The following is a 24454-nucleotide window of genomic DNA, read 5'->3' on the forward strand; positions in this document are numbered from 1 at the left end:
ATTTGAATATTAATATTCAAAATTGAATTGCTCCTTATGAAGTTTTTTTAATTATATTATTTCCTTTTCCATTATAAAACGGACAGACAATAGTATAGACAGAGGACACAGTGGATAACAGAAAAGTCCCTACATTTTAGATTTGGGCGAAACCTTCTCGCTTTCCGTAGGAACCAGATATAAGTGATACCACTGAGGGTAGAAGTACTTTTCACAAATGATTGTTGCTACGATTTTTGATCAGTAAAAAGCATATATACTCCATTATTTTAAAGTAAGACTCTAAAGTTATTCAAGTCTCTCAGATTAAACTCTAACTATTGACTGCTGCATTGTTTGGGTAATTTACTGCACCACTGCGCACCCCTGTGTTTATGATATGGTACAGTCCCATAACTTCAAGCGTTTCGCGGGAAGCGGGTTCAGTTCACCCTAAGCTCCGCAAACGCGCTGCATGACCGGCGTTTCCAAATGAGGTAAAATAGCGATTGTGAACTAAAAGATCAAACGACCTCTGAAGTCGGTCATAAACTGGAAAACGCAACAGTAAATCTGAATCACGCATCATTGAGGAGATGACGTCATTATGTTTTAACAGATATGTTCACTCTTAGAGTTTTGACAATTAAGCTAACCTTTCAGAACTGGGGGATCTGGCTGTAATATTTATAATGGATTCAGATTGTTTTAGAGTGCAACTTATATATGTTATATTTAACAAGTGGTAGAAGAACAATTGTTAGAAAAGTACTCGTATTTGTAGCTTCGCCTTGACGTGACGCTGTGGCTTGACATAGATTAGCTACACAGCTAGCTAACCACACGGCTAGCTAACGACACGGCTAGCTAACCACACGGCTAGCTAACGACACGGCTAGCTAACCACACGGCTAGCTAACCACACGGCTAGCTTACGACACAGCTGGCTAACGACACAGCTAGCTAACCACACAGCTGGCTAACGACACAGCTAGCTAACCACACGGCTAGCTTACGACACAGCTAGCTAACCGCACAGCTAGCTAACCACACGGCTAGCTAACCACACGGCTAGCTAACCACACGGCTAGCTAACCACACAGCTAGCTAACCACACAGCTAGCGCTCTACGGGATTTCGGGCCTCGTAACGACGTGGTTGGTTTGTTTCTGCGTCCACAGAAACCCGAAGGTCCGAGGGGCCAAGGGCCCCCGAGCACCGCCGCATGAGAGTCCGGTGAGCTGCTCTACGATAACATTTATATTCACGGTATTCAGACTGTGTACATGTCGGAGGAGGATCTTGTACTGGTGTGTTGTGTTCACCTGCAGAATGCCGCGGCCTCTCCCGACCTGTCGGCTATAGAGAAGGCCAGCTTCTTCGAGGGGCTGCAGCTCCAGCATGGTCGGTGTCAGCGCCGTTGGTCGTTTAGCCCAGGGGTCGGCAACCCAAAATGTTGAAAGAGCCATTTTGGACCAAAACAAATATGTCTGGAGCTGCAAAAAAATTAAAAGCCTTGTATAAGCGTTATAATCAAGGCAACACATGCTGTATCTATCTAAATTCCAAAACGGCTCTTTTTCTCTCATCTCCATCCGGATAGTTTTGAGCAAAGTCTGTGTTTATTCTGGAAATGTCTTGCGACGTTTGACTTTTTGTTGTTTGCTAACTTCTCATTCCATTTTAAGCGTACCGGCAAACCCGTCTCGTCAGCAGTGAAGGCGAACGAATCTGCCCACGTATCATTAAACGTTCTGTTTTCTTCAGACACTTTTCTTTTCTTACATTTATCCATAGTTGTCCTAAATGGGGGTCGAAAAATTCAAGAAATCACGCACAATTTGGCGGTTGTGGCCGGATATACGTCGATGGTTGTTACGTATATTATGAACGACAAAAAAAATGAATACGTTTTTTCTTTTGTATTATTTATAATCGCCATAATCTTCAAGTTTAGAGTTACATTTTAAAAACGGAACGAGCGAAAATAAAATACATTGAATTAAATACTCATTATTTATTTTCTAAAGCCACAGGGAGCCGCAGCAGAGGGATGAAAGAGCCACATGCGGCTCCGGAGCCGCGGGTTGCTGACCCCTGCTTTAGCCATAAACGCATTCACACACCGATGAGGTCGCTGCACGTTGTAAACGGAGCGATGACGTATTGCGTAGCTTTAATTGTAATTAATAATGTTTCACTGAAACTTGGTAATAAAGTAACGTTTAAAATAACACGACTTCAGATGTTGGCGTCGACGACAAACATTTCTTTCATTTCTAATTTAGCATCTTTCTCCTTTATTACGATTTATTGAGATCTTGTTATTTTGAGTTTGTGGCACCGAACCTGTCGTGCTGCTTAGGTAACCCCCTGCACAGCACCGCCTTGGGGGAGGATTTGGATCTCGCAGAGGAGGGACGGAGGCACAAAGGGAAAGCTGGAAGAAAGCACGGTGCTCATCCGCCGAAGAATAATGTTAAACATGGAGCTGCAAAGAGGAGGAAGGAGATGGAGAGTGCTGAGGAGGAGGAGGAGGAGGAGGAGGAGGAGGAGGAACACACCAGAGCCAGACCAGGCGTGCCTGAAAGCGTGGCTGGGACGAAACCTGCCAAGAGGCAGGTCGGACAGACGTCTGCAGCGGAGTGAGTTTACCGAGCGGCGCTGCGCTCCTCTGAGGTCGTGGAGGCTTCGGCTATAAATACAAGCCGCCTTTCACCGGTGGAAACGTTTGAAAATGATTAGTCTCTCAGAGTTTTCACACTTTACTGTTGAATGTTGTTTTTTTTTTTAGTTGATAAGTATAAAGAAAATGTAAGACATCGTAGACGCAAAGGTGCAGCCGGAGGATGGAAAGATATGAGATGGTCGTCGTGTACGACCCGTGTGTCCGTAAAGGCTGAGTGCTCTGGTGTAGCCCCCCCCGCCCCCCCCCCCCTCGACTGTCAAGCCCCGTAAACATCGGCCGATAATCTACCGAGATGATGAGGAACACAATCTGAAGCTCCGTTGTTACAAAGTGGTCCAGAATCCAGGATCACTTCTGGATCACTTCTGGATCACTTCTGGATCCTCTCCAACATTTAATGATCAACTGTTCCTGGTGAGGATGAATATATTTGAGAGGGCATGTTAGAGTACAAGTACAGTCAAACAGTAGCAGGTATTGCAGTACAAGTACAGTCACACAGTAGCATGACTATCTTTGTTTCTGCCCCCCTGAAAGTAACATTCCCAACCTTTCAAGATCCATCCAGACCTTTTTGAGTTACCGTGCAGACAGACAGACAGACAGACAAACCAACGCCGGCGAGAACATGGCAGATGTTCGTCTACAGAAGTCGTTGTCCTTTTTAGGAAGACAACAGTTACCAGAGAGCACTTTTAATTTTCATTTAATAACTGCTCTTGAGTCTGTCTTCTTTGTCCATGGACCTTCTTCTGCCTTCTCATCTTACCAATAAATGACACTTGTTTCCATCTGTCAACAAGGCCAGTCAAAGATCAGCAGGGGAGGAAGAGGAGGAAGAGGAGAGACGAGGGCGAACCAGCAAAGGTCAGTGACTCCCAGTCACGGGTGAGGAGGAGGAGAGAGAACCTCTCTAATGATGGTTTAACGAGGTCATGATGAACTCGGATTGAGAAAGGGAAATGAGATCGAGCTCATTTCATTTCACATTTTCCTTCCAGGAGGAATCTGAGGCGGGATCCCCCCGGCGTCGGCGTGAAGACATCCTGTCCTCTGATCAGGACGAGGACGTGAGCTGGGTACGGACTGACTCAGGGAAACTGTTGTCGCCAGAAGCCTCGAGGATCTGGACCAGTTTCGGATCATAGGTTCTATTCACCTTTTCCTTTCTTTCATGTAGTCCCCGAGTCCAAAGAAGGCAAACGCTTATAGTTTGGGGAAAATCAGAAGGTCTAAACCGAGCAAGTCTCCATCGGGTAAGAGGCCGTGTCTCACGAAGCGATGTTTGTTTATTCACTTTCTCCTGCGCGTTTAGAACGTAGCTCTCACTCCCGTGTCTGTCCGTTTAATTTGAGCCAGCAGTTAGCTTAGCATAGCTCCAAGAGAAGGAAACGAGGGGAATGAGTGAGCATGTCTCTATTCACAGGCAACCAAACTTGTAGCGGCAGAGTGAGCTGATTTATTAAAACATTTTAAACTAGAAGAGCGTTCGGAGAGCACAGACCTCCCCCAAGCAGCTCGTTCCCCTCCTAACTGGATCCGCACCGTCCACATGGTGATCTGGATCGGCACCAGAAGGCTCTAGATTGTTCTTGGTATCTTTATACACCAACCATGAAAAGTCAAAGTGAATCAGAGTTGATGTGTATTTTTTTTTTTTTTTGTACATGGATTTTATTGAATTTTTGTTACAGAACATAAACAATAACAAGCACTCTGTAATCAAATATATCAAAATACAAAGAAATATACACCACCATCCAAACTAAAGTTGCTTCATATAACTCCATACCATCGTCACTCAAAAACCCAACCCTGTAACCCCGCACCGCCCACTCGTTTCGCTCTAAGAGAAAAGAGAGAAAAAAAAAAGGAGAAAATCTAACAAAGTTAAGAATTAAAATATAGAAATAACTGAAATAAATACAACAAAAATAATAACATGCACAGTAAATTAAATCAAGTCGATGTGTATTTTTAACAGATGTCTGAATCCGTAAATGGAGTTTTCTTTTCTTTTCTTTTTTCTTTTTGCCCTCCCCGTGCCGGAGCCGGGGAGGGCCCTCCGAGGGCGGGGTCACGGTATCCCATCGGTCCCGTAAATTGAGTTTTTAATGTTAAAATGTCCGATGAAATGTTGGTGGCTGATGGATGATGAACACGTTTTGAAGCTCCATTGACGATGTGACCAGGATCTCTTCTGGATCATCGCCAAAATGTAATAAATCCATTCCTGGTAACATTCCCAACATTTCCTGAAAATCAAGATCCATGCAGAACGTCCTGAGTTGTCCTGCTAACAAACGCCGGCGATCACGTAGCCCCCGCCTCGGCGGAGGTAAACGTGTTTCTCGGCTGAGCTCAGACTTCATACATTTAAATTACACTTGTCGGGTCCTAATTCTTAAAATAGTTTTCCTGATTCTTGTGAGCAACGTGAGCCGCTAAAACATCCTCCTTCCCTTTGTAGGCAGTGCATCTGCAGAAGAAACAGAAGACCAGAGGGGGGGGGAGAGACGGGCCGGTCCCGAAGGAACGGCGCTGCATGTGGTGCTGGATGCCTTCCTCCGATTCTGTCACCAGTACAGGTAAAGGAAGTTGCTGCCATCCATTATAAGGGTACAAGTACTCAAAGTACTTCATCATAATCAGCTGTAAGGAATGTTCGTTTACGGCAGGGGTCACCAACAGGCGGGCCGCGGTCCGGGTCCAGAAGCCGTCCCATACGGACCCGGACCTACAGCCAAAAACTAAGGTTGTGACTTAAAACCTGACGGCTCACTTCTAATTTAACCGGCGCCGCTCCTGTAGTCTTTACGGTTGTGGTTCAGCAGATGAGGAAGCGCACAGACCAATTGCATGTGAGTTAAGCTATACCACGCGATACTACTCAGCCAATCAGGTCTCTGCATCAGTGCGGACAGACGCAAGATTTAGACAAGTTACACATGGAAAGAAAAAGATAGAGAGAAAAAAGGGAAAGAAAGAGAGGACGATCGAGATGAAGAAAGAGAAAAGAATAAGGAACAAATGGCGCAAAAGACAGAACAAAAAGTGGACAGCAAAAATAGAGTATTTAACCTGGAATCGTTCCAGACTCACCAACGAGCAACTTTTATTTTTGTATCCACAAAAACATTATCTGAAAATTTGGTTGAGTTTGTGAAACAGTAAAAGGGTAATTAAACATTTGCTCATTTGATTAAATGTTTCTGAAATTAAGCACTTCATTTGAACATGCACAATTTTAAAATGTTATTTATTTTCTCTTATTTTGAAACGCAGCCCTACTTTTATTTAGTCAATGAGAGAACTTTTTTTTTTCTTTTACCTCCGCCGAGGTGGTCATTTGTCCATCTGTCCGTTAGCAAGATAACTCAAAGTTCTGGATGGAACTTGATGACATTTTCAGGAAATGTTGGGAATGTTACCAGGAACAGGTGATACAATTTTGGTGATGATCCAGAAGAGATCCTGGATTATGGAGCAGTTTAAAACTTTCACTAACATTGCAGTCAATGGAGCTTCAAAATGTATTCCGCAATATCTCGGTTGCTTATTGACCGATGTTTATGGAATTTGACACAGTCATGTAGGGTGGGGGCCTCAATCTTACCACCAGATGTCATCCGGATCAGATCCAGAAAAGTGTTTTAACATTGAAAACCCCATTTACAGATTCAAAAGAACAAAGCCACACAGGTGCTTTGGGAGGAACATCAAAGCCAACTTTACCTGTGAGGATACTGCATGCATCAACAGAAAATTGCATTCCACATGCTTTCAAGTGTGATTAAAGACGCTTTGATACTTTGATCTTTGCAGGACACCATTCCTTATATTAATGCATGTTGACAACTGGAAATATTAAAAGCATAGATGGACCCTGCCTTTTCTGCAATTGAAGAAATGCTGACCAACACAAGCCCACAAACACACGGGGAGTGCAAGTTACCTGAGGTAGCATTGTCTTCACCTCGGGTTAAACCATGTGTTCCCAACACTGTCAAAAAACATGAAATGAGGACGATGGGGCCATTAAAGGGAGAGAAACCCTCTCCAGCCAACTTCCTGAAGAAACACTCAAGGAGGTTCAAGTTGCCTGAGGTGGCATCGTCTTCAAGAGTGTTTGACCCTCTTGCCATCAGGAAACCACCTGTTCCCAAACATACAGAGATCACACCTATAATTCACAAAAAGAAAAACTTTGTGAAGGCAGGCCAAAAACAGGTGTTTGTAACAGTAAAGCCGACACCTGCAAATACAGCTATGGACCTTAAGATAGGGGGTTTTGGGGAAGTCCCTCAGTACCTGCTTAAGCGCAAGGAAAAGCAGTACGCGTTGAATGAACATGGCACTTTTGAACACACCAATGTGCCTGTATGTCTCCCTCCTATTGGGCAGCCCAGGAACCATGGAACAAGGACCACTGGACCGATAAAGGTGGATATGCCTTCTCCAGCCAATTACCTGAAGAAACACTCAAAGGAGTTCAAGTTGCCTGAGGTGGCATCGTATTCAAGAGTGTTTGACCCTCTTGCCATCAGGAAACCACCTGTTCCCAAGCGTACAGAGATCACACCTCTGATAATTCACAAAAAGAAAAACTTTTTGAAGGCAGCCGAAGAACAGGTGCTGGTAACAGCAAAGCCAACACTTGCAAATAAGGCTATAGACCCTAAGATAAGGGGTTTTGGGGAAGTTCCTCAGTACCTGCTTAAGCGCAAGGAAAAGCAGTACGGGTTGAATGAACATGACTCGTCTGAAACCATCGTCGCCAGAGAAAATCTTAGGGAGTTCAGTGTTCCCAGAATAACACACGAACCACGCACCAATGTGCCTGTATGTCTACCGCCGATTGCGCAGCCCAGGAACCATGGAACAAGGACCATTGGACCGATAAAGGTGGATATGCCTTCTCCAGCCAATTACCTGAAGAAACACTCAAAGGAGTTCAAGTTGCCTGAGGTGGCATCGTATTCAAGAGTGTTTGACCCTCTTGCCATCAGGAAACCACCTGTTCCCAAGCGTACAGAGATCACACCTCTGATAATTCACAAAAAGAAAAACTTTTTGAAGGCAGCCGAAGAACAGGTGCTGGTAACAGCAAAGCCAACACTTGCAAATAAGGCTATAGACCCTAAGATAAGGGGTTTTGGGGAAGTTCCTCAGTACCTGCTGAAGCTCAAGGAAAAGCAGTACGGGTTGAATGAACATGGCACTTTTGAACGCACCAATGTGCCTGTATGTCTCCCTCCTATTGGGCAGCCCAGGAACAATTCTCTGTTGGCGAATACAAAGTCGACACTTGCAAAGTGTAAAGTGATGAAAGAGAGTGTGCACACTAACCTGAATGCAAGACAGGAACATTTTATATTACCCAAAATCACCAGCAGAGAAAAACGGAAGGAGCTCAGACTAGCATACATGCCACGCACCAATGTGCAGCATGTCTACACTATGAGCAGAGATTAAAACTGTACTTCTGCAGAGTGATCAAAGATGGGGCTCCGGGCCGGCCTGTTGTGCCCCGTGCCGCTGTTTTTCTTCTGGGTGCTGCAACGCCCAGAGAACAACAGTCCGGTGCGCCCTGTGCTCTCGGGGTGCTGCAACACCCAGAGAGCAACAGTCCGGTGCGCCCTGTGCTCTCGGGGTGCTGCAACACCCAAAGAACAACAGTCCGGTGCGCCCTGTGCTCTCGGGGTGCTGCAACACCCAGAGAACAACAGGGTGCACCGTACTGTAAGGCGCATCTGTCCCTTTAAGAAATGGAACACCACTCGCTGTATCATCGCGTCACAGACGCCACCAGCCCGGTGGCTGTCGTGCGGCACAAATAGGCCTACAGAATTATTTCAGAAAAACTGGAAAAAAATATTTCTAATAAATAAATGGATCTCTTTATTTCAGAAAAACAGAAAAATAATACATTGAGATGTTCACCATTCTCGCTGAGTGGGAACATCTCAAGGTATTTTTGGGGAACTCTCCCAGGATATCCATTTTGTGTTTCACACTGAGTATAAATGCATTAATAAACAATATTATTAACTATATATTATATGTACTGTGTAAGAGTGTCATTTTGGTTAGTGGTTTTCCCCAGGATTTTGTAAATGTAAAAAGTGTGCTGCAGCTCAAATAAGGTTGAAAATCACTGAGCTATACAACAAACAATGGAACATAGTCTGGTTCCATGTTGCAGCATGATCTGGTTCCAGGTTGCAGCATGATCTGCTTCCAGGTTGCAGCAAAATCTGGTTCCAGGTTGCAGCATGATCTGGTTCCAGGTTGCAGCATGATCTGGTTCCAGGTTGCAGCAAAATCTGGTTCCAGGTTGCAGCAAAATCTGGTTCCAGGTTGCAGCATGATCTGGTTCCAGGTTGCAGCATGATCTGGTTCCAGGTTGCAGCATGATCTGGTTCCAGGTTGCAGCATGATCTGGTTCCAGGTTGCAGCATGATCTGGCTCCAGGTTGCAGCAGGGCAGGACCTGAGTCGGAGGATCATGTGGAGGGGGAATGAGCGACAGGTGTTCCTCGCTGTGTTCCGCCGGCCTCCTTGCAGCCGCGCCCACACTGAAAATTAGAGACACTGTTGATGAACCAACAGGTCACTGCAATGAAAGCATAATCGGATCAACTTGCATGTCAAAGGCAGGAGTGTGATAACATTAAGTTTGGGCAATGTCATCTGACATTTTCTGAAATTCAGCACTTTATTTGAACATGCACAATTTTCACATTTGATTTATTTTCTCTTATTTTGAAATGCAGCCCGACTTTTATTTAGTTAATGAGAGAGCATTATACATGTCTGCAGTCATACATACATGTTCAGTTTGTTACAATAAACCTTGCCAAAACGTTTTTTTATTGTACTGAATTCATTTGATTTGACAGTCAGGTATTGATTACATGCAGATACAATGAGGCTACTTAAATATATAAATCACACTAAATAGTTAAACATGATCCTCTGGACCTTTGCTTCAAGAAATGTTCTCTAACTGGACCGACAAGGGACTGCACAGTCGTCCCTCATTCTCCGCGGGGGTTACGTTCTAAAAATAACCCGCAATAAGTGAAATCCGCAATGTAGTAATCTTTATTTTTTGTACAATTATTATACATGTACATAAATGTTTTAAGGCTGTAAAACCCCTCACCACACACTTTATACACTTTAACAGTCAGGCATTAATCTAAATAGATTGTTTCAGTATTATAGAATGAAACCAAAGATCAAAACCTTTTCAGAACTAAATAAAAATATATAGTACGTACAGTAAACGTTTTCCTGTTAATAATGTTAAGGCGTGCAGGTCGAGGAAAGAGCTGCTTGGAGTGCAGAAGAACAAATATTCTACTCGTGCTGTCTTTAGCCTCTCATGCTGCTTTATTGGATAGCTTAGCACAGCGGAACGGCAGCGGCTACATGTATTAACAGGAAGTAGCGAAGCCCAAAAGGGACGTGACGTTTATGCTCCTACAAAATAAAAGCCTCTTTTTACACAGAATAAGGGCGCTATTAAACAAACGCTTAACAAATAAACATGATAGCTTTTAGAAATAACGAATTTAATTTTAATGATCAACCTATGAGGTTGAACCCATGAGAAGTTATTAATAGCGACTAGCGCGTATTTCACAGTTCCTCTGACCGCACCCCTTCGTCCTTGCGTCGCTTCAAGAGCAAAAAATAAAATCTGAAAAATTGCATTAAACTCAGCGAAGTCGCGGAAGATGAACCGCATTACATCGAGGGACGACTGTACTTGTAACTTCATGCATGAAGCCGGGAGTGTTTGGACAGAAATGACGTTGATGATGAGGAATGAATGATGAATATATTTATTAGATAGAATGTTAGAGTAATAGTACAGTCACGCAGTAGCATGTATTACAGTACAAATAACGTCAAACATCCTGTCGAAGAGGAGCATTTCAAAAAAGCCCTTGCGGGCTTGTTTCCGTTGAAAGTCCTTCGTACATAAATCATCCACAATTAACGTTGAACTGTGAAGGACCTAGCCTTGATCAGATTGTAGCTGGAACTGCTCTGATTCAGTTCTGATTCCAGATTCCAGGGGCAGAATTCTGTGTTCAACGGGTCACATGATGAAGCCGACCTGCTGTTATCAGTTAGTGAAGGCGTGGCCTTTAGTCTATTGAATAGAAACCATCACGTCACAGTCGCACGGCGAGGATTCAGTTTTTAAAACCCCTTTTTGTAGCAAATGTGACCGTTTGAGGCGGCTTTTATTCCAGCGTGTTTATTTTTCAGGGACAATTTGGGGTCCGACGCAGTCAAGGAGTCCATCGGCTGCTTTTCTTCCAATGTGGAACGGCGACTCTTGGAGCAGGTCTGAATCCTCTTTAGATGTGATCCGATATTTTACATTTTATTTTGCTGACAAACATGTTTATGTTGCGTTTTCTCTTTCAGATCGATTTGTCCAAGGAGTTAAGGCATCTAAGAAGAGAAAATGCCAAGGTAACCGTGGCAACCGGGATTAATTCACACCGCGGTGTTGCTGGGCGGATGGAAATGTTTGCTCTTTGAAATTTCTCCACATCTTTAGATGACCTGTGATTAGATTTCGCGTTCAGCGGACGATGTCTTCTGACTTGATTGATCCCCCCCCGCCCGAGTGTCGAAAAGCATCGGCAGCTATGGGATGGATCTCCGTTAAAGCTGCTGCAGACATTTCTGCTCGCATCAGACTCAACCAGCACGACTTGAGCGGTCTGCTCGCTTTTCATCTAATTAAGTCAAACTTGCTAAATTCTTTGATTTTACCAACAAACGTTGGAACTTTTAATAACTCCAGACTGCACTTGGTGATTAGTGCTAACGGACATTAGCATGCTAACTCACTCAGGGCGGTGAGCGTGTTGCGTGACGTGTTGCCATGGCAGTGTGTCTGTTGCACTACAACGCTTAACACGGCGGCCCCCAACCTTTTTCCTGCCACGGACCGGTTTCATGCCGGGCAATTTCTTTGTTTCTTCGCAGACCGGGGGGGGGGGGGTTGTAATAAAATTTAAAAAGAGGAATATAAGCTTACTTTATATTATGCACTTGCAATAACTATTGAACCTTTCATTGGCTCGTTAACGAAGCTAAGCAGCTGTTAATACCCGAGTTTTAAGTCTTAGTCCTGGTTTCTCTTCTTGGAGGTCCTCACCTCCTCTTCTTCCTCCTCTTCTTCCTCCTCAGTTGGACTTTTCTCCTTAGCAAAGAAGCTCTCCAAAGACTTTTGTTTTTTTTAAATTAATTTTCGCTAGTTCACTGCTGTTTTTTTAGCAACGTATCAAGACGCGATTGTTACGTTGGAGAAAATCCGGCCGTTTTTCAAAATAAAACACCTTTTAGACGCTAATAATCGATACAACGGAAATGTTCAATGATTGGATGGATAAATCTTTTTATGCTGTAAACCAAAAAACATTATTTATCTGGGGTGATTTTAACATTGACTTGTTAAATCCATCTAAACTGAATACGGTTGATGATTTCATTTACACGATGTACAGTTTGTCTATCCAGCAAAAACGAAACCAAGCAGAATAACTTCACATCAGACAACACCTTTACTAATATTATGGGAAATCAGCAGTGGTTTAATTATTTGTGACATCACTGATCATTTAAACCTGTTTTTACTCTCTATGACTAATTGTGCAAAACCAAAAGACATTATGAAAACAGTTTAAACGAACTATAACTGCACTAAACGACAGCCTGGCCCGCCAGGGTTGGGGTGCAGGTTACAATAAATGTGATGTGGATGGTGCCTATAGTACATTCTTAGATATATTCACCGAGTTGCACGATAAATACTGTCCAGTTAAGGAATACTGTATAAAGAAAAAACATAAAAAGCCCTTGGCTCACAAAAGGAATATTAAATGCCTGCAAAAAGAAAAATCTTTATAAATTATTTATTAAAGTAAAGACAATAGAAATGGAACAAAGATATAAGAAGTACAGGAATAAATTAACAGACATAAGAACCGGTAAACGGCTGTATTATAAAAAAATAAAGAAAACGTAAAAGGATGGTTTAATTAAACAAGGGTACTCAAGACCGACATATCCTGATTTCTTTACTGGTGAAAATTATCAAAATATAAGCAGCACTGTAAATAAATTCAAAATTTTTTTTGTAAACATCGGCCCTGAATTAGCTGCTCAAATCCCACTATTCATAAAAACTAAGATCTCCAAAAGTCTCTCAATAATGAACAAAGTAAAAACCATACCTTGACGAGAACGCACTCCGTACCTTGTATTGCACTCTGGTACTTCCATACTTTACATACTGCATTGAAGTGTGGGGGATTACTTATCAGAACACAACAAATCCATTATGCATATTACAGAAACGAGCAGTACGGATCATTCACAAGGTCGGATTTCGGGATCATACTCATAACTTATTTATTCAGTCAAAGTTGTGAAATACAACACTCTAGTAGTTCTGTTCAAGCCATTTAACAAATCATTACCAATTAACCTACAACGTTTTTCTACTGTTCGAACTGCAACTCAAGGATTTGAGGGGATTTGGAGTTTTTAAACTACCTCAAGTTCGAACCACGCTCAAAAGTTTTTGTCTGTACGTGGAGTAAAACTTTGGAACAGTCTAGATACACATGTCAAAGTATTCATCAATTTAAGCTAGTATATAGACATCTGTATTTTTCAAAATCATAAAGTCTATAGTTGTTGTTTGATATAATTTGGAGTTTGTAACGGTGGGGCTTATTCTGTTTATATGTGATGAGAAATAGGGGCGGGGTTAAAGACGTTTTCTTCTTCCCACTCCCGTTCAGGCATCGTTTGTATATTTGTTTTTGTCTGCTTATTTTCTCATTGCCTGATAAATTGTGACTCCACCCTCTTGTCTTTGTGTGTCTCAGCTGTCTTCCTTGATAAGCAAAACCAAGCGGAGACTGTTGGATGCCAAATTGGAGCTGATGAGGTGAGACAAAGTCTTTATGTTTAGATCTATAAACTGAAGGGAAGCATTTCCTCTGTCTGGTCAGGGAAGAGAGGCAGGCCAGCTTGCTGCAAAAGGAGAAGGGCGAGCTGGAGTTCCGATTGGCTGATCTGGGACAAGGCCGGGCTTTCCTGCACGGCATCAGAGAGCTGAGCAGCCGGTACCTGGAGCGCCGGCACAAACACCCAGGCAGGAGAGAGGAGGCAAGAAATAACCTGATCATGTGAACCGGGATGCCTCATTTGTTGTGTGGGTCTGGTAAGAAACGATTTTAAAGGTAGGGTGTGAAGGGTTTTAGCACCACCTAGTGGACTGGTTGTAAAATGCAAACATCAGAGCACCCAAAGGACCCAGCAGGTCTAGAGACGGAATAGGCTTAGTCTAAAGCAGTGCTTCTCAATTATTTTCTGTCGCGCCCCCCCTAGGAAGAAAAAAACATTTCGCCCCCCCCCCCGAAAAAAAACAAAAACTTTTGTATCCTTATTAACATACAAAGAAATATGAAAAAGAAAGAAATATAGATCAACTTACAACAAAGAGTAACTTTATTACCATTTTTTTTAGTCTGCAACAGAAAATGAGGAAGTTAGGTCTTTCTTCCTCTCCCACCGGATTGTTTACAACCGCTCTTCTTCTGCTAATCCTCCCTGCACGCACTCTGACAATCAGGGCGCCACTGCCAGCTACTGGAGTGGATGTGCAATTACACTTTACTCTCGTAAGGCAAATAAACATTTTCTCCACGGTCACAGGCGCCCCCCCTGACATCACCCCACCATTTGAGAAGCACTGGTCTAAAGTCAGTCTGAATATAGCGATGACCCTAAACCTCACACACACACACACACACACACACACGTGTTTAGTGACCCTCAGTCTCTGCTCTCCAGTACGGGCCGACCAGTTTCCCAGCTCTGCTGCTGGAGGTGAAGCACCTGCGTTCATCGGAGCGTCAGCTGAGAGGCATCAACGGCCAGCTGGAGGAGCTGCTGAAGAACCTGCGGGGATAGGTCCCCCGTTGGGGCCGAGCGCCGACCTCGGGGTGTCTTCTTTACTTCCCTCGGGGGGGGGGGGGTTCAGCTGTGACGAGCTGAATGCTTCCTGAGCTCTGCCTCCGGATCACGTGTAAATATACGCACAATAAACATGCTAAACTTGTTTTTGTGTGAGACGTAATGTTTGTCCACTCGTAACCCGAGGTAATAGATTGAGATCTTTATTTTGATGCGCGGAACATTTCTGACGTTTCATCGGCCGTCCTTTCCAAAGACGGTTTCCATGGAGAAACTGAAAATACATTTTATTTTCTGTCCTCTTCTGATCTCTAAATGCATTTGAAACGTCTCAGTCTGACCTCGGACAACAGAACTATTACGAAGAACTGAGCAAGCTCCTCACCGGGTCGACTGAACTCTGACCTTACACGACCAGGATGAGTTCAGACTTTGATATTTTATGATTTTAATTGGACCAGTGTCGGTTTCAAACGATCCAGATCGGCTGATGAGATGCTGGACACGCTCCAGAACAACATGGGTTCTGTTCCCTGCTTGTTGGTGACGTCATAGATGATAACGGTTCCTCTGATCGAGATCTTTATGTTCCTGAAAGCACTTCCGCTTTGACGTGCGCCGGCAGCCCAAAGGCTTGGTGGTGACGCGGCCGCTGAGCTCCTTCCCGGTTAAGGTGCGCCTGACCTTTTGAGGTTCATCCCGCCCACAGAGGCAAGCGGGCGCTTCTGATTGGCTGAGACTCAGGAGACTCTAACATTTCCTTGTGTTTGCGATAGTTTCTAGTAGTGATGGGTTATGGGTACCTCAAGGAGCGTGTCGACACATTACACCACATATGTCCAAGTCAAGGCCTGGGGGTCACATCAGGCCCGCGAGAAGGTTTTCTCTGGCCCCTGGATTGATCTTGATTTATTATTAGAACCGGCCCGCAGCCCGCAGATATTTTACACGCACCAATACTACATTTCCCACAATGCAACGGTGACGCACCGAGCAGTCGGCCGGTTCATTTCAATATTTATTAGCGCAGCAGTCGTTAGCATAACAGTAAAGTTAGCTTTCAGATACACATCAAATGGCAGAACTGAAGGTGGACACTGAGAACCGGGGGTTTCAAGGTGGGAGTCGGAGTCCATGTTCATGGAGGTAGCTGGAGAACCTGTGTGTCTTCTGTGTGGAGGAAGTGAGGCGGTACTGAAAGAGTATAATCTGAGACATTATGGAACGAAACACGGACAAAAACAAGAATATGGACACGGAACAAAGGCTACAGAAGGTTGAGGAATTAAAACGAGGCCTCAAATCTCAACAGGCTCTGTTCAGAAAAGCCAAATCACAAAGCAGGCTGTCGTTAAGGCCAGTTTTATTCTGGCAGAAGAGATCGCTAAATCAGCCCGGCCATTTACAGACGGGGATTTCATCAAAGACTGAATGCTTAAAGTTTGTGATGAAGTTTGCCCAGAATAAAAGCAACTCTTTAAACGTGAGCCTGAGCAGAAACACCGTTGCCATGGGAATAGACCAGTGTCCATCAATCTAAAGGAGCAGCTTGACTATATGCGGCCATTTTAACATTTATCAATGAGCATTCGATCAGTCCGGCCCCCGGCTTGGAGCTACATTTTTTATTTGGCCCTCCGTCCATTTGACCTTGACGCCCCTGCATTACACAGTGTCGGTCACAACAGCGCCCTCTGCTGGAGGTCTAAAATCATTGCGGGTGAACCAGATGGAAGAACTTGCACGCTGTGAACCCAACATCAGCCTGTGAGATAATATTTAATCTTTATTCCATTGCTCGTCTCTTAAACTATGATCATCTTTGCATAAAATCATTTTCTCCTCCTGTTTGCTGAGTGAATTTGTTCATTTGAAGGTTCACATGTTGCTTGTTTGTGTAAATGCTCAAGAGTTGGAATGTAAATTATAGCAAAGTTTTATGTAATAAAATTCAGAGTTAAAATGTTTATGTGGGATTTTGTTAACCAAAGTGTTCAATAATATGAAATAACACTAAAATGGATTCATTCACACATTCCGATCCATGGATGGAGCAAAGCGGGAATCCAAACACGTGATCTCCATCCACGAACCCGCAGCGAGTCGATACGTTTTGTTTCCTTTTGACGCGTCACATCCGGACGACGCAACTCCTGCATCGGTCACGTGGGTTTCTGTTAAAGCGGTACGCACCAAGTCGGGGTTTCGCGCATGCGCACTGGACGCGGTGCTGACGCGCCGGTGTTGCTCGTCCCATCCCGAACCGACGGAGGTACCGTAGTTTTACACAACGAGGTACGTTTATTTTAATTTTTAATCATTGTCTACTCGTTATTTTGACGGAGATGTATCAGGTTACAGAAGAATAAAGCGCTAAAGCTCGTTTCGGGACTTTGCCTCCGGGACTCCGTTTATTTCCTGGAATGAACTCATTCAAGTTTAGCGCCGGAAGAATGAAGAATTGTTCCGGCAGAACGTCGCCTGTGTTCGGGCGACTCTGAGACGCCTCCGCCGCGGCTTCCGGTTTAGTGTCTTAGATGTCGTGTTGGTTACTTCTCACCAGGGAACAACAAACATTTCGCTTCTTTAAGGAAAGTGACGTCACTGGTGGACGAACTCTATTACATTATAGTATAATGTAATAGAATATATATTACAAATATATATATATTTATATACAGAAGGCCATTTCTCTTAAAATAGTGTTCATAAATCTGCGTTAGGGATCATTTCTCTCGCTAATTTCATCATAATCTTTTGATAATCCCTCCCACCTCGCAGGTGCGTCGTATCAGGACGCACCTATACAAACATAACATTCCCTCCTGCAATCCAGTAGCAAAAACACATTATGTAACTACAAATCAATATTTTGACTCAAAACATTTGGATTTTGCCCTCATTACATCGTTCTACTATATTTATATGTTCTTTTGTGTTATATTTGAATAGTTTTATATTCACACACGTTATTCCACAGTCTTACACCAAAATAAGAAATGCTAAATATGTTCTTATTTGTTTGAATTTGTCGGATTTTAAGGTTATATTGACCCCATTTTTACAAGTCGGATTGAATAAACAAAGGATGAAGCCAACTTTATGAATTATTCACATTGCCTGTTTTAAGGTGGATTTAAGGTGGTGCTGTAATGATCTCTGCACAGTAGCTGAAACAGGGTAAGATCGTGGATCAATAAAGAGTGCTTTATGATCCAGGACACGCCTCCACATAGAGTTGATCGTGTTGCTTGTGGGACGTTGTTCCAGGATGAATGGAGGATGTGGAACGCTGTTACCGGGAGAAGCTCTCCAAAGACTTTTGTTTCTTTGTGTTAATTTTCGCTAGTTCACAGCTGTTTTTTTTAGCAACGTATCGAGAGGCGATTGTTACGTTGGAGAAAATCCGGTCGTTTTTCAAAATAAAACACCTTTTAGACGCTAACAATCGACTCCCGTCGCCTTCTGTGTGTTCAGATCCGGAGGAAGATGGCGGCGCCGCTTGGCGATACTGAAGTGCAGAGCGGGGAAGACGCACCGGACGCTTTGAAGATCTTTACCAGGTCGTTACCATCGGATAATGACTCGTTGTGTTCCGGCTGTTTCAGCGTTTAGTCAGCTTTGTGTGTGTGACGGGCTAAACGGGCCTCTCGAGGTCCGACACCAACGCGTGTCAGAACATGTTAACGAGTTCCTCCAGTCTCACGTCGACTCTGTGTGTGTGTGTGTGTGTGTGTGTGTGTGTGTGTGTGTGTGTGTGTGTGTGTGTGTCTCCAGGAAGAAGGACGGGTTAAAGAGAGCTGCCGCTGCCGTCGACGGCAGCAGCAGCAGAGCCGAGTCGGACCCGTTCCGGTACAGGATGGACTACCCGTGCATCGGAACCTGTGTGATCATCAACAACAAGAACTTCCACCGGAGCACAGGTAAACACGCCCATTCAGCCATTCGCTAGTGCACGGACAGGCCGGGCCCCGCCCAGCGTGCACGTGAGGTTCAGTGGGAGTCGATCAATAATCACCTTCATCCCTCTGTTGGGCTCAGAGGAACGTCGGTCTCGCTAGTTCCTCGTCATCCTGCTGAAAAACCGAGTCGCTCCGGCGTCGTCGGTGGGGGTAGCGAGTCGCTCCGGCGTCGTCGGTGGGGGTAGCGAGTCGGACCGACGTCGTCGGTGGGGGTAGCGAGTCGCTCCGGCGTCGTCGGTGGGGGTAGCGAGTCGCTCCGGCGTCGTCGGTGGGGGTAGCGAGTCGGACCGGCGTCGTCGGTGGGGGTAGCGAGTCGCTCCGGCGTCGTCGGTGGGGGTAGCGAGTCGCTCCGGCATCGTCGGTGGGGGCAGCGAGTCGGACCGACGTCGTCGGTGGGGGCAGCGAGTCGCTCCGGCGTCGTCGGTGAGGGTAGCGAGTCGCTCCGGCGTCGTCGGTGGGGGTAGCGAGTCGCTCCGGCGTCGTCGGTGGGGGTAGCGAGTCGGACCGGCGTCGTCGGTGGGGGTAGCGAGTCGCTCCGGCGTCGTCGGTGGGGGTAGCGAGTCGCTCCGGCGTCGTCGGTGGGGGTAGCGAGTCGGACCGACGTCGTCGGTGGGGGTAGCGAGTCGGACCGGCGTCGTCGGTGGGGGTAGCGAGTCGCTCCGGCGTCGTCGGTGGGGGTAGCGAGTCGCTCCGGCGCGTTTAGAGACTTGTCTTTGTGTTTTAACAGTCGGCGGGTTTGAAGTACAGTAAATGTCCACGTTTACGTTTTTCTACTTCAGGTGTGTAACTGATAAAGATCGGCTGAAGCTCCGCCCTCAGCGTGCGACTCTTCCCATGAACGTCGATTGAAGGTCTCGTTCTGTCTCCCTCTAGGGATGAGTCCTCGTAATGGGACGGACGTCGACGCCGCCAACGCGATGAAGACCTTCACCAACCTGGGCTACGAGCTCAGGTTCGCCAACGACCAGACCAGAGCTCAGATGTCTGAGCTGCTGTCGGGCGGTAAGGGATCCGACGGCTCCACCGTCCTCGTCCTCGTCCTCGTCCTCGTCCTGCGCTCATATCGACCACGTCCCCACGGGAAACTCGCTGCTTGTAAACGACAGTTAGTAATAAAAATGATTTTCTAGGAAAACAACCCCCCCCCCCCCCCCCAAAGCAAGGACACGATGTAAAGCGTCAATAAAACCGGAAGGCAATGAAAGGAAAGCGAGTCTGAAGACGAGTCGTTCCTCGTTCAAAGACACTGCAGGAGGAGGATTTAAAGTTGTAAACGGCTTCAGCTGTTCCAGAGTCGTTGGGGGACGGGGAGTGGACCCCCCCTGCTCTGAAGCCACGCCCCTGGACGGGGTGTGGACCCTCCTGCTCTGAAGCCACGCCCATGGACGGGGAGTGGACCCCCCTGCTCTGAAGCCACGCCCATGGACGGGATGTGGACCTCCCTGCTCTGAAGCCACGCCCATGGACGGGGTGTGGACCCCCCTGCTCTGAAGCCACGCCCATGGACGGGGTGTGGACCCCCCTGCTCTGAAGCCACGCCCCTGGACAGGGTGTGGACCTCCCTGCTCTGAAGCCACGCCCCTGGACGGGGTGTGGACCTCCCTGCTCTGAAGCCACGCCCCTGGACAGGGTGTGGACCACCCCCCTACTCTGAAGCCACGCCCCTGACAGCAGAGACATTTGGTCTGCAGCGCTGAGTTGTGTCTGTTGGTGCCGGTGGCCCGAAGCGCTCTCGAGTCCGTTCAGGGAGTCCATTGAGGTTTAAACGGAGTCCCAGCCTGAGGGATTGAAGGTTGGGCTGCAGCGTTGTCCCGCCTGTTGTCATGGAGATGAAACACAACTGGATCTGAACGATGGTGAACAATGACTCAGCAAATGGTATCGGCGTGAAGACGGCTGGAAGCATCCAGAGTATCTGGTAGCGCCAGCGATGAGAGCTTTAAATGGGGGGGGGAGGAGCCCCAATCAGCCAATCAGAACACACTCTGGAATGATCCCGTACACTGACGGACACCGTCTGTATTCTCCAATCGTTGAACCCACAAATGTAGTTTCTGGCTCAAACTAAACTCACTGTCCGAGCGGACTGAAAGGTCAGCCCTTCTCATCGACTCGAACCAAACTGAAATACAGTCGTCCCTCATTTTCCACGGGGGTTACGTTCCAAAAACAACCCGCAATAAGTGAAATCCGCAATGTAGTAATTTTTATTTTTTTTACAATTATTATACATGTACATATATGTTTTAAGGCTGTAAAACCCCTCACCACACACTTTATACACGTTTAACAGTCAGGCATTAATCTTTATAGATTGTTTCAGTATTATAGAATGAAACCAAAGATCAAAACCTGTTTTCAGAACTAAATATAAACATATAGTACGTACAGTAAACGTTTTCCTGTTAATAATGTTAAGGCGTGCAGGTCGAGGAAAGAGCCGCTTGGAGTGCAGAAGAACAAATATTCTACTCGTGCTGTCTTTAGCCTCTCATGCTGCTTTATTGGATAGCTTAGCACAGCGGAACGGCAGCGGCTACATGTATCAACAGGAAGAACCAAAACCCAAAAGGGACGTGATGTTTATGCTCCTACAAAATAAAAGCCTCTTTTTACACAGAGAATAAGAGCGCTATTAAACAAACGCTTAACAAATAAACATGATAGCTTTTAGAAATAACGAATTTAATTTTAATGATCAACCTACAAGGTTGAACCCATGAGAAGTTATTAATAGCAACTTGCGCGTATTTCACAGTTCCTCTGACCGCGCCCCTTCGTCTTGCACCGTTTCAAGGCGCGTTCAAGTGCAAAAAATAAAATCTGAAATTGCACTAAAAAACTCCACGAAGCAGTGAAGTCGTAGAAAATGAACCGCATTATATCGAGGGACTACTGTATAACCGAACTCTCCCGCTGCCCGTCTGCAGTTTCCTCGGAGGACCACAGCGCCAGCGCATCGTTTGCCTGCGTGTTGCTGAGTCATGGCGACGAGGGGCTGATATATGGAACTGACGGCCCAGAGAAGTTCGAGAACCTGACTCGGTGGTTCAAGGGAGGTCGCTGCCCGAGCCTGCTGGGCAAACCCAAACTGTTCTTCATACAGGTCAGTGACTCGTAGCCACGTCTCGCCAAACAGCCGCCGTCACCCGTGCCCCCCCCCCCCCCCCCCCCCGAAGATGAATAGAGGAGCACCGAAAGAATCAGAATCAAAACACGCCCTTCTGTAAAACACGCCCCTCTGTAAAACACGCCCTTCTGTAAAAACACGCCCTTCTGTAAAACACGCCCTTCTGTAAAACACGCCCTTCTGTAAAACACGCCCTTCTGTAAAAACACGCCCAGTGACGTTAGACCACACTTTTGTTGTTCGTGGTTCGAGCATAAGTGTCCACGATCGACCAGCGTCGTGCGGCTGCTCACTGTGACCCCCCCCGCCCCCCCCGTCTCCCAGGCGTGCCGCGGTACGGCGCTGGACGACGGGGTGAGCATCGAGCCCGACAGCGTCGACGCACAAACCTCAGAGAGGATTCCTGTGGAGGCAGATTTTCTGTATGCGTACTCCACTGCTCCAGGTAACTCCTCCCATCATGCATTGCATGACATTGTATTTTTGTATTTATTTGTCATCCATCGTGTCGTGCCGTTACGTTACACCCCCTTGCAGGCTACTACTCGTGGAGAAACACGTCCAACGGCTCCTGGTTCATGCAGGCTTTGTGCCAGATGTTGGAAGATTACAAGGAACAGCTGGAACTGGTGCAGATCATGACCCGAGTCAACCGCAAGGTGGCGCTACACTTTGAGTCCTCCACCAACCTCCCTGGATTCGGTGGCAAGAGGCAGATCCCGTGCATCGTCTCCATGCTGACCAAAGACTTCTACTTTCCTGTCTAGAGCACGAAATACTACGTTTTGTACCTGTGAGAAAATGAGAAAATTCATTGTTGCCTTTGTTGGGGGGGAAAGATGACGGGAGAAGTTGTTGATGTTTGGGGGGGGGGAGCATCGGGTTGATGTTCGGGGGGGGGGGGGGGGGGCATCGGGTTGATGTTCGGGGGGGGGGGGCATCGGGTTGATGTTTAGGGGGGGGAGCATCGGGTTGATGATTGGGGGGGGGGGGCATCGAGAGGGTTGCGTTCAGCCTGAGCAGCTTTCTAGGAGGTTTTCACTGTTAAAATTGTTTCTTGATGCGTGTGTGGGGTGTTTCAGTGATACGGCGGCGGCATCCGACGTGATGCTAGCTGGCTGCATCCGGCGTGATGCTAGCTGGCTGCATCCAACGTGATGCTAGCTGGCTGCGTCCGACGTGATGCTCGCTGGCTGCATCCGACGTGATGCTCGCTGGCTGCATCCGACGTGATGCTAGCTGGCTGCATCCGACGTGATGCTGGCTGGCTGCATCCGGCGTGATGCTCGCTGGCTGCATCCGGCGTGATGCTCGCTGGCTGCATCCGACGTGATGCTCGCTGGCTGCATCCGACGTGATGCTAGCTGGCTGCATCCGACGTGATGCTGGCTGGCTGCATCCGGCGTGATGCTCGCTGGCTGCATCCGGCGTGATGCTCGCTGGCTGCATCCAACGTGATGCTAGCTGGCTGCGTCCGACGTGATGCTCGCTGGCTGCATCCGACGTGATGCTCGCTGGCTGCATCCGACGTGATGCTAGCTGGCTGCATCCGACGTGATGCTGGCTGGCTGCATCCGGCGTGATGCTCGCTGGCTGCATCCGGCGTGATGCTCGCTGGCTGCATCCGGCGTGATGCTCGCTGGCTGCATCCAACGTGATGCTAGCTGGCTGCATCCAACGTGATGCTAGCTGGCTGCATCCAACGTGATGCTAGCTGGCTGCATCCGGCGTGATGCTCGCTGGCTGCATCCAACGTGATGCTAGCTGGCTGCATCCGACGTGATGCTAGCTGGCTGCATCCAACATGGCCGTCTGTCACCGTCTCTAAAATGATTTTGTTTCTGTGCCCAACACATCATTAATAGAGATTTAAATGTGATGGCAGAACTAGAGATCTTTATTTTGTGGTAGTAAAGGTAAATACAAAACAATCGTGTATAATTCATGACTAAAAAATAAAAACATTGTTTGTGTACATTGTGTACATTGTTTGTGTACATCGTTGTCCTATGGCAGCACGTTTGTGTCCAGAGGATGAGCTTTCCATTGTTGGCTTTTATATTTTACATGCCTGTTTAGTTTATGTTTCTGATTGATCACTTTGCCATCAGTCAATCAAAGAATAGCAGCACTATGGAGGTCATTAGTACACATTTTCTTTACTGTTCCAGGAACTTAGTTCAACCTCAGACGTGCTCAAAGAAGCGGCGAGCACAGATTCTCCGTGGCTTCTGGGTGGGCAGACAAGCCGGCGCCGTTTTGGATTGGAGAGGCCTCTTTCATTTCTGTCACACGTCACGTTACAAAACGATAACGCACAGATGTCGTCTCGGGGCGATGGTGGCGCAGTGGGTGAGAGGGTCGTCCTGTGACCGAGGGGTTGGTGGTTCGATCCCCGGCTCAGGTACGTGTGTGGACTGTCGTTGTGTCCTTAGGCAAGGCACGTGGGCGCGTGCGCAACCGGCAGCAGCTTACAGTTAGAAAGTGTAACTGCTGTAAACCAAATTGCCCTCCGAGGGACAAATCAATAAAAAGTGTTTAGCCTTCTCTGAACGCCTCCTTTGTTTTAGCCTGATCAGAATCAGTCGCAGTGGTGCGTGTGTGTGTGTGTGCGTGTGCGTGTGCGTGTGCGTGTGCGTGTGTGTGCGTGCGTGTGTGTGCGTGCGTGTGCGTG

General features: G+C 46.5%; 2 protein-coding genes across 2 annotated transcripts; both read left to right on the forward strand.

Annotated features, from left to right (window-relative positions):
* Window positions 1-451: 451 nt before the first annotated feature.
* On the forward strand, window positions 452-14737 carry LOC137895341 (centromere protein U-like). The gene is made up of 13 exons (XM_068740822.1): window positions 452-476; window positions 1161-1215; window positions 1311-1383; window positions 2345-2624; window positions 3472-3556; window positions 3670-3747; window positions 3849-3924; window positions 5139-5256; window positions 10954-11032; window positions 11116-11163; window positions 13596-13657; window positions 13722-13878; window positions 14566-14737. Exons 1-13 carry the CDS (start codon window positions 472-474, stop codon window positions 14683-14685), a joined length of 1236 nt encoding a protein of 411 aa, XP_068596923.1. The 5' UTR covers window positions 452-471; the 3' UTR covers window positions 14686-14737.
* A 2215-nt stretch (window positions 14738-16952) lies between these two features.
* On the forward strand, window positions 16953-22623 carry LOC137895326 (caspase-3-like). Its single transcript, XM_068740807.1, has 7 exons — window positions 16953-16983; window positions 18166-18251; window positions 18466-18611; window positions 19524-19652; window positions 21581-21756; window positions 22105-22225; window positions 22318-22623. Exons 2-7 carry the CDS (start codon window positions 18178-18180, stop codon window positions 22545-22547), a joined length of 876 nt encoding a protein of 291 aa, XP_068596908.1. The 5' UTR covers window positions 16953-16983; window positions 18166-18177; the 3' UTR covers window positions 22548-22623.
* The last annotated feature ends 1831 nt before the right edge of the window (window positions 22624-24454 follow it).

This window comes from Brachionichthys hirsutus, chromosome 6 (genome assembly GCF_040956055.1).
Source record: "Brachionichthys hirsutus isolate HB-005 chromosome 6, CSIRO-AGI_Bhir_v1, whole genome shotgun sequence".
In the NCBI taxonomy this organism is placed as follows: domain Eukaryota; kingdom Metazoa; phylum Chordata; class Actinopteri; order Lophiiformes; family Brachionichthyidae; genus Brachionichthys; species Brachionichthys hirsutus.

Coding starts and splice junctions, on each gene's coding strand:
- LOC137895326 (XM_068740807.1), top strand. CDS start 18,178: ATGGCGGCGCCGCTTGGCGATACTGAAGTGCAGAGCGGGGAAGACGCA. Junction 18,252..18,465: donor GCTTTGAAGATCTTTACCAG/GTCGTTACCATC, acceptor GTGTGTCTCCAG/GAAGAAGGACGGGTTAAAGA. Junction 18,612..19,523: donor GAACTTCCACCGGAGCACAG/GTAAACACGCCC, acceptor GTCTCCCTCTAG/GGATGAGTCCTCGTAATGGG.
- LOC137895341 (XM_068740822.1), top strand. Junction 3,557..3,669: donor TCAGTGACTCCCAGTCACGG/GTGAGGAGGAGG, acceptor TTTTCCTTCCAG/GAGGAATCTGAGGCGGGATC. Junction 11,164..13,595: donor TAAGAAGAGAAAATGCCAAG/GTAACCGTGGCA, acceptor TGTGTGTCTCAG/CTGTCTTCCTTGATAAGCAA.